Source organism: Maylandia zebra, linkage group LG12 (genome assembly GCF_041146795.1).
Source record: "Maylandia zebra isolate NMK-2024a linkage group LG12, Mzebra_GT3a, whole genome shotgun sequence".
Taxonomy (NCBI): domain Eukaryota; kingdom Metazoa; phylum Chordata; class Actinopteri; order Cichliformes; family Cichlidae; genus Maylandia; species Maylandia zebra.
Genome location: NC_135178.1, coordinates 8242625 through 8258621, shown reverse-complemented (window position 1 = coordinate 8258621; position 15997 = coordinate 8242625). Strand labels below are relative to the sequence as shown.

The following is a 15997-nucleotide window of genomic DNA, read 5'->3' as shown; positions in this document are numbered from 1 at the left end:
GGTACATTATCTTAGCAATATATATGTGATCATCTCATCATACGATATGATATGTTATGATATGATGTGATCATATATAAGGACTGTAAGAAGAGCCTTGTGAAAAGAATGACAGGACTGCAGATTTTTCATTTATATCCTGTGAAGCAATCAATCTTCAATCAAACCACTCCAGTCCAGAATCCAAGACCACAAGAGGGGGTAGAGGACCTGGGTGTTCATTATGGCACCCCATCACTCTACACTACAAGCACTACAAAAAGTCATTTTTAGCAGCACCTTCTTAATGTAACCCAGAACCAAGAAGTAATAAATGTAACAATACCGTAAAAATACATGAGTGTTAAGAGAGACACAACTTATGCACTAAGTAATTTTATGTAATGCATAAATTTGAGGGCATTTGAAACGAAGTCAAACAATGTTTCCTTATCTTACATTGTAATTATGACGTAACATATTTTCACAAGTGGTGTCTGTCTTTTATTTTTAAATTGCACCAACAATGCCAAAAAAGATTGTATATATTATTATTTTGTACATCATAACTGTAACTGTCCATGAAGGAATTATAGTAAAATTACATTAAATTAAGTATTTAGGCGTAGTAATCAAGTCACCTGGATTCATCCGTAATCATAATTACACAGCCAGCATGTTGGACGGGAGCGCAGAAGCTCTCTTCAAAAGCTGGTGTGCAGCCGCTCAGTCAGAGTAGAGGAGCAGCAGGAGGACAGCACACAGACACGGAGAGAGACACAGACGGAGCTGAGCTGTTACCATTGCCAGACTCGTTCTGGTGCGCGTAAAAGACGCCTTTCTGTTTTTACGCACAGCAAAAAAAAGGGAAAAAAAAGAAAAAAGGGGGGAAACGTGCAAAGATTGATATGGAAGTTTCGACATCAAATACTTTTTCTGGTTCGTTGACTTTATTATTTGTAGGAGAGCGGACTCTCCGCAGACTACAACTGTACACTTAGAAACGAGCGTGACGCTTTCGGAAACTTTCCAACATTCACTTGCGTTTGGAATCGTTAACTTAGTCGTGTAATTAATTGGGGTTATCGCGGCCGGTTTAGTGACATTTTCGCTTCTAAACAGTAAAATGGATCCTTTATTCAGTGCTACCAATGCGCCAAATTGGACCAGCAGCTCCAATGATACCAATAACGGGACCATTTACAGGAACCAGTTTGTGCAGCCGGTCTGGAAAATCGTCCTCTGGGCCATTGCCTACAGCTGTATAGTTATCGTGTCCGTTGTAGGTAACATCACAGTCATCTGGATTATTGTGGCGCACAAACGCATGAGGACTGTCACCAATTATTTTCTCCTGAACCTAGCGTTCGCCGAAGCGTCCATGTCTGCATTCAACACGGTGATCAACTTCACCTACGGGATGCACAACGAGTGGTACTTTGGACTCGACTACTGCCGCTTCCACAACTTCTTTCCGATCGCGGCTGTGTTTGCCAGCATCTATTCAATGACTGCCATCGCTCTGGACAGGTAAGCTTCTGTTTTCACAGCCAGCCTGCTTTCAGAATACACGAGAAATGATCAGTGTGCCCCAAGTGTTTGGTATTGGAAAACACCCGTAAACACCCGAGACCATCTAATGTAATTTGCCCATTCACGGTACAGTTTATGTTTCAAAATTCCACGAAAGCTTAGAGTACATCCATACATATCGATCATTATGAAAACAGACTACTATTGGTTTCTAAGAGCGTATAGGTGTGGTTAAAAAAAGAGGTGCAAATGCTTTCACATTGTTTTTGTTTGGTTAAATATTACTGACTCTTTGGGGAAAAAAGGTTTTAAATTACATAAGAAACTTCATTCACTAGTTGGTGTAAAAGCACTATTGACAGTATTTGTTTTCCTTCGCTGCCTCCTTTGTTTGCATGTGGCGAAACAACGCGTGACGCACAGGAAGCGCAATAAACAGTTAATGGTTAATGGTTCATTGCCTTCTGGCTCAAACCCTTGTCAAATAAGAAAAAAAGGAAAGCAAGCTGTTGTTAAAAGTTTTGTGCATTCATTTTATGTCTTCATGTATACTCCTGTTACTGAAAATATAGCATTTGGGGGAAAATATTTCTTCATTTCTAAGTCTTTGCTCACTCTTAATGAGCAACCTTGTGTAGGAACACACACACAGCATAATAATCCTGAATGAAAATGAATGCATAGAAAGCCCTGCTCTATTAGAGTAGGTGTTTGTGTGAGTGATAAATGTGTGTTGTTGTCCTTGTGTGTTGTGTTGTATATATAAATCTGTGAAGTATCTATCAATATTTCCATGTAGGTAAATATCTCTGTGTGCAGGAAGGAGTGTGTGAAGATATGTGCATTGCTCAGTTCGAAACACATTTATATGTGTTATGTGTAAGTGTGGGTGGATGTGGGTGGGTGTACATTTGAGACATTCATTTTCCTGCTTAACCACATGAAGCTGTGTTTGCAGCTCTGTATTTTCTGCATCTCAGGACATGTTAGCCACTAATTGTCTCACTGTGGAACACCATTAATCTGAACTTTCCAAGATTAAGTGAGAGATTTGGTTATAGCTGAACAGAGCACAAAAGGGAAGCGACAACACATGCTACATTCAGTCTGCTCACTGAAAACATACTGTTATGAGAGTTTGCCAATCAGGGGATATATAATCTAGCTATCCACGTGCATCCACACAACACAACCATGATATTAAAATCCCTGTAAAGGAACATTAACTTTACCTTGACAGCCCCATATGTATGCAGCCAGGAAAAGATAGTATTTCAGAATATTTCAGAGATGTGGATGATTAAGCTGGAGGTAGACACCCACTGTGACCCATCATTCACAAACAGCAGTACCTTCACAGTTAACATTTCATCTCTTAATGACATAGATATAAAATAATTTCTGTCTGTTGATCGTATGTTTGATGAATGTGTTAAATAGGGGAGGTAGCGCAGTGTTGCTGTAGCTGATAAGACGTTCCTTTTCTTATCTCCATCCTTTTCCTCATCATTTCTGGGGTGCTCTTGCACTGCACTGCCCACAGATCAGCAGTACAGCTGCGTGCTGAGATCAGTGTGCTGCTCCAATGCTGACTGTATTGAGGTAATTGGTAAAAAACAAAACAAACTCAGCTGTAGAAAAATCTACTGGGGCCGTATGTGGATTCATTGGGTCCTTTATAAAATGGAGTTTTCAATTTCTTTCGCCCTGGATTGTGGGTAGAGGGAATTAAGAGAATTTGTCAAAGTGGCAAAGCAGTACAAATCTAAAACCTCTGATTACTGTAGTGGGAAAAAGACTATAACACATGAATTGATTCTTCAGTATTTTGATGATTACATTTGATCAAAATTCATGGTTAGCACTGTTGCCGCACAGCAAGAAGGTCCTGAGTTCAAGTCCACCATCAGGCTAGGGTCTTTCTGTGTGTAATTTGCATGTTCTCCCCGTGTTTGTGTGGGTTCTCTCTGGGTACTCTGGCTTCCTCCCACATTCCAAAGACATGCAGTTAATGGGGATAGGTTAATTGGTAATTCTAAATTGCCCATAGGTGTGAATGTGAGTGCGAATGGTTATCTGTCTCTATGTGTTAGACTGGTGACCTACCCAGGGTGTACCCTGCCTCTCTCCCTAAGACAGCTGACCCTGAAAAGAATAAGTTGAAGAGAATGGATGGATGGCATTTCACTGGCGATGGTGGTGCAGTGGTTAGCACTGTTGCCTTTAACCAAGAAGGTTGTATATTTGAATCCATAGGTGAGCTTGGGGGCTAGCTGTGTGACGTTTGGACACTCTGGCTTCCTCCCATAGTCCAAAATAAAGCTTGTTCAGTTCATATTCTAACTAGTAGGTGTTAATGTGAGCATGAATTGTTGTCTGTCTGTGACTGGTGACCTCTGCAGGTTGTACTCCACCTCTCCCCATTTGACATTAGATAAACTGAAGAAAACTGTCTTGTGTACTAAACTTTTGAAGTCTTATATTTGGGAATCATTTGTATTTTATTATAATAATAATAATAATAATAATTATTATTATTATTAAGTTAGTAATGGGTAGCTGACATAGTTATGTAAACTGTATATAAAAGATAGATGGTCTTAAAAGTAAAGTTTATAAAGTGGATTCCTACAAAATTTATGCGTTAGTTGAGTTTCACCTGTGACATCCTGGAGCCTACTCAAAGGAGGAGGGTTTCCCCTGGTATGGCAACTCTTTGAGCTGATCTCTCCCAATAAAGTGTAATCCTGTAAATAATGAAATATGTTACTACTATAATATTCAAGTCTGTGTTTTGTTTTTAATTCCCTGGTGTGGTTTTTGTTGTGTGTCTAGCAACTTGGATACAAAAACACCTGATATATCGTGGATAAGTGGATATATAGGAGCCTTTACGGGGTTGCTGTGAGATACTCATAGATCCGTGCCTCTTCAGTACCCCATGACAGGGTTTTCTCCAAAGGCGGAGAGGTTGATACCAAAAATAGAAACCAACTGAGCAAAGTAAAGTGGAAAAAAATATTTCCCAATAAAAATGAAGTTACCATCACCCCAGTATTCACAAGTACAATCACTGTCTCATCATTTGAAAACACTGCAACAGTTTTAACATAAACGTCTCATGTCCTGTTGGATTTATTTAAACACTGACAAGGTTTTTTTGTTTTGTCATCTATAGACTTCTGTTACCATTACTCACACATTAATAATAAAAAGAAAATCAGATTAAGCTATTTTTATTTCTATTCTAGCCAGTGATTATTCCCATGCTGACGCTTACAAATAGTTGAAATGGCAACAAAGGTTTTGACCAGCAGAGGGGGGGTTTGTGTGCACATGAATCCTCAAGAAATGAATTTTTTTGTAGAACCGATCGGATGGAAAGCTCCCATCTTTTATGCACCAGGTGTGATCATATGTTGATAATTTCTTTGAATAGAAAGGTGTGGTTAGGAAGTAGAAACCCTTCTAAATAAACTGCAATGGAAACACTATATTTGTGTGGGTCTCTGTGTTTATGTGAAAGCTCAGCCTCTTAAACTCAAAACTCTCCATTCATCAAGATTAGTTACTATATAAAGCAACACAGTGCACAGTGTTTTTCCAGGATGGATGATGGATTGATATTATTAAGTATCCACATTCTGAGTGTGCAAGATTATAGATACGATGCTCTCCAAAAGGCTGTAATGGGATAAAATGTACTTCCTGCTTACTGCAAACAAACAAAATGCAACAGGCCACATTTTACAAAGTGCCAAAAACATCAGTTTTTCAACAACAGTTGATGGTGATGATGAAAAAGTATAAGAAGTCTTTGTAATCAGCTCTGTAATTCACTATTGGAGATTTCAAATAATTGAGAGTTTAAAGCAATATTTTACGATACTTATAAAACAGATGTCCTTAACTTCATCTGATTAAATTTATGTGTTTATATAAAAACAAATATGCAGAATGTACTGGCCTTTCAACAGCCACTTTGCATAAGGCATCAAGGAATATACTCCAGCTTGCAGAGGTTAGAGAGTGCAGAAAATCCATTGCTGAATATTGTTCAATAGTATTCAGTGTACTTATAATCACTGTGCTCACTGCAGCATGGAGGTGGTGACAGAAAATTCTTATTGTCTCTATCAGCCATATTTCTCTTCCATTTTGTTTCTGTCGTCGCAGATAGCTGTTTCGTCTTGTTTCACTCCCTGATGATAATTTTCCCTCATGTTCATTCTTAAGAGCTGCTGGTATGTAGTAATGAGTGGTTTACTCTGAGTCGATAGGTTGCAATTATGAACATCAAGGATTTTGAATCAGCCAGTGTGGAGGCATAAGTATGCATGTTCAAGTGCCCATTAGTCTAAAGAAACTCTTAATCTACTGATTGGACAGAATGAGCCAGACAGACACTATATGCCAATTAGCTTCATGTATATGCATTAAAGGGAAATTAGCCTAATATTTTCTAAGCTATTAATGGATCAGCCAAAAGTTATTTAACGAAACTAAGGAACCTCTTAACCTTACCTAAGAGCAAGGCCAGATTTGACGTCATTATGGGAACAGGAGCTGAAATGAAATAAGATGTAGTTCAGTTGGCCCTGCAGGGTAATGCTTCAGTTAGTTTACCTGAACAGGCAGCAGCATTCCTGAAGAAGAAAGAATTTGCTCTCTAAGGCATCAGACTGTAGCTCCTCTTTAAAGTGCTTTCTGTTTGGTCAGTAGCATTAACAACTGACTTTCAAGAGATTTCGGTGATGGTAAAGTTTTACATGCTGCAGTTTTGCCTGGAAAATAAAGGGATATTTATTGCTGAGGAAAAGTAGAGAATTAAAACGTTTTTACAATTACAAACTCAAAGCCATTAAACAGCCAACTTTGATATTCCCGTCTAAATCAGAGCGTCTTAGGATATTTCAGCTTATTCATTTTATTCAGCTCTCAGATTCAGCAAAACACTTCTAAACTCCTCACATAATTATGAAATTATGTGATGGTCATCAATAAACATGCTATCCATCAGATCAGCGACTACTGCTTACAGACAACAAATGAATAGTCCAATATGATGTTGTACTGAATTTTAGTTTATGGTTTTCACTTTTAGTGTTTGCCAAAATGTTTCCATTTCATGCCAGCTTTTTGGCTTTTCTACAACTTGTTCTTTGAAAAATGTAATCTCAAAGTGGCTCATTGAACATGACACTGTTCAATGTAATCAAATGGCCTACACTGTTACCAGATCTCAGTCTTGGCCACAGAGAATTAAAACAGCTCTTTAGGCAAAACGGGGTTTAACCCAGTACTAGCAAGGTGTGACCAATGAGTGTACTTGTATCTGTTCTACAGAACACTAAGAAATTGTAAATCTGTTATTAGTAATCAATTACAGCTACCAGCTGGAGCACATTAGGTGCCAAATTAGAAAATGATGCCAAGAATAGCAGCACAACAGTAACAATGGCTCCCACTTCTCTTCTTACAGGTTCCAGTTATTTCTCTGCTGAGAGCAGAGAAACAACTGGTGATACAAAATAGGCGATACAAAATAATATGTAGGTTTCCTGCGAATGGAGCCTTAGCTTGACGCTCCGCTTAGTCCCTCTTTCCATATCCAAAAAAAACAACAGTCCTTGATAGTTTCTCAATATTTACTTCAAAAGTCCAATGAGGTACACAGCAACAAAATTCCAAATTATGAAAACTTATAAAGCTCAATTCAAAATGGATGAAGAGAGATTGCGAGGTCAAAAAACCATGTGGCTCCACTCTCCTCTCACCCAACTTCCTGCCCTCTCTGCACCATCAAAATAAAAGCATACATTTCAAATTAAACTGCATGTAGGCTCCTACATAATATAAAACCAAACTGGGAAGTCATAAAGGAACTGACTCACAAGGAAACACACGGAGGGGCACACAGTCATGAGGGAGAACGCGACACTGAACTGAGGGGGACGTGGACATAAATACACAGAGAGTTAACAAGGGAAGTGGGAGCACACGGGGAACACAGCTGACACAGATAATCGTAATGACACAGGGCAGTAGTGAACACAACATGACGCATACTGACGAGAGACTGTCAAAGTAAAACAGGAAGTACACAGAGGTTCAGCCAGGAGGAGAGAGAGCACGGGGAGAGCACAGACATAATGGGCTGGGGAAAACATGGAATAAAACACAAGGAGGGGAAACGAGGGCTCACAGATACACAGAGGGCCACACAGGGGGTAATCAAATAAGGAACATCTTAACAGAACAACCTAGGAACCACGGCATAAATAAAGAACAAAATACAAAAGACACGAAAACTAAGAATACTGGGCCAACATGGCCCAGGACCATGACAGATTGGGACCTGATGAATGTAAAAACAAAGAATTAGCAAAATTTATATTTATTTATTTTTTACCTAATTTTTGTTTCTAAGAAAAATGAGAGCCACATATGAGGATATTCATTTAAAATTTCGATAGAACAGTAGCAGTATAATGTCCTCATAAGTGGATATCAGGCCCTTGTAGAGCAAAATTGAGTATTTTGGTCTAAATAACCCAAAATGTGATGTCCAGGTCCTAGGAGGTTAAAGACATGAGTTTGACGATTTGACCATTGTTTTTGTTTATATGTTTGTTTGTTTTTTAAATTTTATTATAATAAATTATAATAAAATTATAATTTTATTATGTTACTCATTTATTTAATTATTTTATTTGGTAGAAATAGGGTGACCATATTTTGATTTCCAAAAAAGAGGACACTTGGCACAGTCATGGGGAATTTTAATAATACTGTTTGCTTAAATAAAATTTTAACATATTAAAATAATGCCTTCTCTGTGCGGTAAATGAATGGTGAAATTAAAAAATGTCTTAAAGGTTCTTACAAGTCAACAAGTGCAAAAAAATATTTTAAAAACCTCTAGAATTAAATAACGTTACAGAAATAATGTCTCATTTGTATAAGAAAAATGACCAGTGAGGTATGGTTTCTGCTGTCTCATTTCGCGTTTCTAACCTCAATTAATTTTTTTTGCATGCCACCATTCTTCCAGTCAAAGTATGATTGGGAATATATTCTCTGGTAAGTCTGAGAAATGCCACAGTACTGGATTTTATTAAGAGCTCAAAGAGTGACTTCAACTGAATGTAGCACTATGACACCATTGACAATAGCTTCAGTCTTGGTGCAGGCACTTTTTTGCTTTGTTAAAATCTGGAAACGCTTCTTTTTTTTTTTAGCAACACACAAGTGCAATCCATGGATCTGTAGCTATTGTGACGCTTCATAGTATGAAATGCCAGTGCACCTTCTGCTGCAGACACAACAACATCCTCGTTTTTCCCAGGTGTAACAAAGAACTCAGTCAACTTACTAGATGAATTTTCGCCTCGCACAGCCTTTATATACAGGGTGCATAAGTGGTCCGCAGGTGCGCAATCGCTGTCAAAATAAAAGGCGCGCACCAGATAAGAAGTTGCAACGCACGTTTGCGTACATAAGATTTTCTGGAGGAAGACAGACATTTGTTTAGAACTCTTAAAGATGTCGAAGAAGCAAGCTCCTTTAAGCAATTACTTTGGTGTTCCTCCACCTCCAAAGAAATGTCAGAAGGAGTCCGAACCTCGTATTCACGTATTCTCGGAAAAGTGGTTGCAGGAGGTGAGCTGGCTTCAAACAAATGATGAACGCACAAAGATTTGGTGCAGAATATGCCGTGAAAATCCCACTCTAGCGAACAAAAACAGTGCCTTTTATATGTACGCGAACGCGCGTTGCAACTTCTTATCTGGTGCGCGTCTTTTATTTTGACAGCGAATGCGCACCTGCGGACCACTTATATGCACCACTGTTTATACGTTTTTAAACCTTTGTTAGACACACAAATGTATTTACCACCTCTGCACACAGTGCACTCCGCCTCCCATTTATTCTGAGGGATGGTACAAGGGAAATTTGTTTTGCAGTTTGTCTGAAAAGATGCACTTGCGCTTTGGCATCTTGTAGCATCTTTTCAGCGCGCCACTGCGCACTCTGTCCCGTCTGTGAGCGCGGAACAACCACTTACAACGCAGCAGTTCGGGGACGAAGTTGCACATATGGGTCCTCTGTAAGCCTATAGGAAAACCTTTTTCATCCATCTCGAAAATCCCCCCGGACAGAACGTGAAAAGTGGAAATGTCCGGAGAAAAGAGGACGGTTGGTCACCCTAGTAGAAACAGTAGAGCTGGTTATTTGTCAGCTAATACTAAAGACAGCTAGCTAGCATGGTTAGCTAGGTGCTTGCAAAAACTCATTGTGATGTTATTATTAACTGGTAATGTTGGCTGGTAAAGAACAGGATTAAAACTAAGCTGTTGTACCAGAACAAAGTAAAGAGCTACTCTTTAGAGTGCCTTTTAGTAGATGACAGAAAAGCACTTACATCATTTAACTTCACCTTTAAAACTATTTAAACAATAAAAATCTTCCCACTCCCACCAGCTGTCATGAAAAATAAGGCATAGCTCTTTCTCTTAGACCAGAGTTAAATACATTCATTTCTGCTGTAACATTGAGCCTTAGGGAGATCTATGACAACTGATGGGTTTTTGTAACTTGAAGTGGCCATTGAAGGAACTGCAGTTTTTACACTTGTGTGGCAGTTTCATTTTTCAACCCAGAATTGACAAGCATCAACTTCTAGGAGGTACTTCAATAGTTGCTGAATGATATGAATCTGAATCAAACAAACTGTACATTTTAAAGTTGTAACAATTTCTGTTGCCATCCACGTGTTGTGATAATGCCACGTTCTTTCATAAAGGAATCCTTTAAGGGTGCCACTTAATCAACAATCAATATGACTGAGGAGTAAACAAAGAAATGAAAAATCACCAGCTGAGACTGGATCAAAGGAGATGAAGTACTTTTTATATTTACCTACTATAGCTGGAGGACAGCTTACACCAGGAAAAGCAGGTCTTAGGAGGGGTTTATTTGCTGCTAACCCACTACAGCTTAATGTGTTCTCCTCTCCATCTCATGTCCTTCCTCCAATTTCCACATCTTCCCTTCCTGTTCTGTCTGCTATATCCAGAGGGACCATCAAGGGAAGTTATTCTGGCTTCTTCCTCCCTTCTGCTTCTCCATGATTCATGCCTTGTACATAAAAAATGGGAAGAAAGGGATCACTCCTCACGAGAGGATTCTCTGACGTGACTAATCAGGAAAAATGCTGACAGAGCATTGCTTTGCTTTGCAAATTAGCATGAATATTAGCACAGAATTTTCATTTGATGCTATTAAGTTTTTCCCCATTTGAGTTCCCAAACTATGCACAAATTTAATCCAATTTGTTTTATTTGTTAAAATAATATGCAAAACCACAATCTAATTCAATATCCAATTAGGCACTCCACAAAATTGAAACATCAAGTTCATTTTATTAATCAGGGTAAGTAAGAATAATGCTGATACAACAACAAACTGGGAGATTAAAACAGAATAGTGAAACAAGCTGATGAAATAAACATGCTAAATAGCCATGCTAGTGAAACCTAGAAACCTGCTATATTATGTTTATTGAGGCAGATATGGACTGCACCTCTAATGCACAAAGAGAACTCGGGGTACAGCAGCGTTACAGGGAACGGTAAAAATGCTTTATCACTTTATCCTACAGTTAGGTACAAGTACTGTACCTCTGAATATGGTATGCCTGTAGTAAGAATAGCTCTGTGCAATTAGTGACCAAAAAATATACCTTCATTTATTCACTCTCACATTCACACAATGGTGGAGGCAAGCTACAGTTGTAGTCACAGCTGCCCTGGGGCAGACTGACAGAAATGAGGTCGCCATATCGTGCCATCGGCCCCTCTGGCCAACACCAGTAGGCGGTAGGTGAAGTGTCTTGCCCAAGGACACAACGACCAAGACAGACAGAGCAGGGCATCGAACCGATAACTATCCGGTTACAAGATGAGCTTCCCAACACCCTGAACCACAGTCGCTCCAAATTGCAGAGCAAAGTACAGACCCTTGTGTTTTTCCCATTTAAATATATGGCTATATGTTTTTAGTAGACAACAATGGCCGTAAGAAACACAATTTTCACTTATTATGATTACTTTGACTATCATATAAATCTATTTGTCACAGCTGGGGCAGCAGTCGTGTGGTGTATTGAGAAAAGGAGCCAAAATGCAGGTACTGGCTGGGGTGCGAGTGAGTGTTTATTTACAGAAGTGACAAAAACAATCAATCAAGGCTTTATTCGCCACATGCATGTTGCCCTGCAGTGAAATAAGACCCCCCCCCCCGACCTTACACACACACACACACACACACGTCGGAGATCGGTAACGTTACAGAAAAAGAAACAAAACAAAAAACAAAACAAAAAAAACAACACTGAAATATACACTGCAATGGGAAAGTACAAGAGGAAAAAAAAGAGACCTCTACTCATGCTGGGTTCCTGTGGGAGGACAGCATGAGAACAGGAAACAAAAAAACTCCTCTGCACAAAAGAGCACATAAATGTCCACAGCACAACATTATGGAACACGTGACAAGCCACAGGGTCGGGTGGGGGTTGAGGAGTAATCCGAAGCGAACACAGCAGCCATCCTGCCCAGCGCTACCATTCCAGCGCGGGCCATACCATTCCGGGCTCAGACCCGCCTTGTTCCCAGGAGGGAACAAGCATCGAAGGCATTTGGAAAGGGAGGGGGGATGAGTGTGTGGATATCAGTGTGTATGTATGTATGTATCCAGAGTTCAGCTGAGACAGTGTCCTTCGCCCTGCCAGGCTAAGTAAACAGTCTTCCAGCCAACCCAGGTGCCCTTGCATGGAATGGGAAGGAACAGACTAAACACAGTCGTTATCAGGGTGTTTTTGTTCGGCTCCAGCCTTGCGACCGCAGCTGGCGCCGAAAGGGTATCCGCATGAAGGGATGGTGCTTTTTACTTTAGTGTGAACAGCTCATATGAATTTCAAAGCTGTTCTAACAGTCCAACACTGGTCTCTCAATCTCCCGTTGGAGAGCCGTGAGCTTCTCCATGATGTTATCAAACTTGCGCTCTGTGATGTTGTCATTCTTGTGCTCAAAGAGCCGATTCTGAGAACTCACGACCACAGCGAGCCTCCCCAAGATGTAATCCAATTTGCGCTCAGAGATGTTATTCCGAGCGAGCCCCTCCAAGATGTATCCAGTCTGCACTCAGAGATCTTATTCTGACTATTCACGGCAGCCGTGCGTTCTCCAAGATCTTATCCGTGCTGCACTCAATGAGCCCATTTTGAGAAACTCACGCCTTGTCCCATCGTTTCAATCCCAGCGGGCAGCCTTGTGGGGGTTTGAACAGCCGGTTCCGCTTTCTTAATTCTTCGATAAGTCAGGGCCAAGCCAGCTCCGATCGGCAAGAACCCTGTTACCATGGTTCCGAATAGGTAGATATCTTCAGCACTCAGGCTCACCCAAGCCCAAACTTCTCGTTGAGAAAGGGGTGTCAATTGCATTTAGGGACCAGTTGATCAAATCCATAATTCCTCTTTTAGGTTTTAGAGAAAAGACTGTGAGAGAGTGTTCCAGGGAAAAGTAATACAAAAACACGAGACTAGACAAGGACATAAGACTAACCTGAAACCAAACACTCACAGGAGGAGGAGCAAAATGCACAGAGAAAGATGGCAGAGAGATGCAGAAAGAACACCGGGTTACACAGCGTAATGCAGGGTTACACAGAGTAACGCAGACGACACGACAGAGAGCACAGGAATACACAGGGCTCATATACACAGGGCGGTGATCAGGAAATGGGCAACAGGAGGGAGACACAGCTGGGAGAAACTAGGCTAACGAGGGGAAAAGTACAACTGAACACATTGACATCAGGCATGAACATGAACCTTCAAAGTAAAACACTTTACTAAGACACGGACTAGACAGAGTGAGACAGACTTGACACGGAACTAAACCTACAAAAATAATAACCATAATCAAAACAGTATCACTAAATAATCAGAACATAAATCATAATCAGAAACACACCAAAACATAAGAAACAGAAAAAGCTGGGTCAAAATAACCCAGAACCATGACACTATTGACCTTGAAAGAGAGGTCAGAGTTCAAATTACATAATATTTTAAATCTTTATACAGTTTCTTCTAAATGCTGTCAATACACAAACACACTTGTAAGGATAGTTTCTAAGTTGGTCGATTTTCAACCAATAAATCATTTTGCTGACTTTGGTGGATATAAGCCAAATTTTAACAAACTGTTAACATGACCCCACTCTACACCGTTACAAAGTTTTATCAGAAATCATTCAAAGCTTTTTAAGCTTCTATGTTTGCAAACAGAATGATGACATACGCGCACACACACATGCAAACACTACCAAAAACATAACCTTGTTAGCAACATTCAGTATTCTAACTGATGATTTGGTTATGGTAGTGGCTTATCTCATGCCATGGTACTGACAGCGTGCCTCACTCTGTTTATTAGGTAGGGTATGCTTTGCAGTTATGCAGTTGTTAAAACATCAACCTGTTGATGCTTATCCTAAGCTTGAATTGTCATATGGCTCTTCAAAAAACCAAGGAAACTGTAGGGTCTACTAGTTGTTGTGATCAAGCTAATCGTTAAATATGATTATAGCTGATCGATCAGGAAGTTGCAACAAGATGTAGCTAAGCTGATTTGTTTAGCTAAATTAAATTTCATTCTTCCCAACAACAGTCATCCACACCTCATGATGAGAGCACTAGGAGGAAAGCAGGAAGAGCATGTTTTGTCCTTTCCTATCAGAGATACAGTAAAATGTGTGGTCATGTTTTAGTCACCAGTAATCAGACATTGCTAACGTACAAGGACTCGCACAAATGTAGCAAAGTGCTGTTTGAGCTGCTGATTTGCTGTTAAACGCTGATATGAAGTGTTACTATGGTTACTCGTTTGAGAAGTCAAGGGCATGTCGGCCACAAAACACCTAATATAGAAGAATATAGAAATATAGAAGAGTTATATCATTATAATTAATTAGTGGTGAGAGGAGATACCATCATATACGTTCGCAAACATGATCTCATTGAAACAAAAAAAACATTGTTATTTTATGTGCTGCAAATATTTCAAAAGACAAGTCGCTCTCAGATCTTCGGTAAATGCACATGCATCATTTAGTCTCAGACGTTTAGATAATTTTGAAAAGGTGCCACAGAGCCATGTCACCTCTGAGCAAAAAAAAAAAAAAAAATACTGATTTTAACACTTGTCATTTCCTGTCACTGAACAAAATCTACTCAGGTTAGAGCTTGGAAAAAACAGCCATGAGACTGGATGTGTCTAATTGAGGGCACTTAGCTGACTGGTGGCTGCTGTTATTAATGTTATTATTTAATTTGGTGTCTGTATAGGAAGTTAAAAAAAAAAAAAGCTACAAGATAATTGAGTGTGGTGGTGCTGAAGTAATTTAAATTACTAGCTTAACTTTGGCTCCATTATTATAAGGCCACATAGGACTGCAAATTTTGACAGTATTTAGTTTTTCTTATACAGGGAGTGCAGAATTATTAGGCAAGTTGTATTTTTGAGGAATAATTTCATTATTGAACAACAACCATGTTCTCAATGAAGCCAAAAAACTCAATATCAAAGCTGAATGTTTTTGGAAGTAGTTTTTAGTTTGCTTTTAGTTTTAGCTATTTTAGGGGGATATCTGTGTGTGCAGGTGACTATTACTGTGCATAATTAGTAGGCAACTTAACAAAAAACAAATATATACCCATTTCAATTTTTTTTTTACCAGTGACACCAATATAACATCTCCACATTCACAAATATACATTTCTGACATTCAAAAACAAAACAAAAACAAATCAGCGACCAATATAGCCACCTTTCTTTGCAAGGACACTCAAAAGCCTGCCATCCATGGATTCTGTCAGTGTTTTGATCTGTTCACCATCAACATTGCGTGCAGCAGCAACCACAGCCTCCCAGACACTGTTCAGAGAGGTGTACTGTTTTCCCACCTTGTAAATCTCACATTTGATGATGGACCACAGGTTCTCAATGGGGTTCAGATCAGGTGAACAAGGTGGCCATGTCATTAGTTTTTCTTCTTTTATACCCTTTCTTGCCAGCCACGCTGTGGAGTACTTGGACGCGTGTGATGGAGCATTGTCCTGCATGAAAATCATGTTTTTCTTGAAGGATGCAGACTTCTTCCTGTACCACTGCGTGAAGAAGGTGTCTTCCAGAAACTGGCAGTAGGACTGGGAGTTGAGCTTGACTCCATCCTCAACCCGAAAAGGCCCCACAAGCTCATCTTTGATGATACCAGCCCAAACCAGTACTCCACCTCCACCTTGCTGGCGTCTGAGTTGGACTGGAGCTCTCTGCCCTTTACCAATCCAGCCACGGGCCCATCCATCTGGCCCATCAAGACTCACTCTCATGTCATCAGTCCATAAAACCTTAGAAAA

General features: G+C 39.7%; 1 protein-coding gene across 2 annotated transcripts in view; it reads left to right on the top strand.

Annotated features, from left to right (window-relative positions):
* Positions 1-730: 730 nt before the first annotated feature.
* tacr1a (tachykinin receptor 1a) overlaps positions 731-15997 on the top strand; it is a 52832-nt gene continuing 37565 nt past the window's right edge. Inside the window, exons 1-2 of one of the 2 annotated variants that reach the window (XM_076890648.1) lie at positions 1135-1261; positions 1344-1509. In XM_076890648.1, coding sequence (XP_076746763.1) covers positions 1361-1509 — 149 coding nt within the window. In that variant the 5' untranslated portion in view covers positions 1135-1261; positions 1344-1360. Of the gene's footprint in view, positions 1510-15997 lie in introns of both variants that reach the window. The other variant, XM_024804485.2, reaches the window with a different exon arrangement.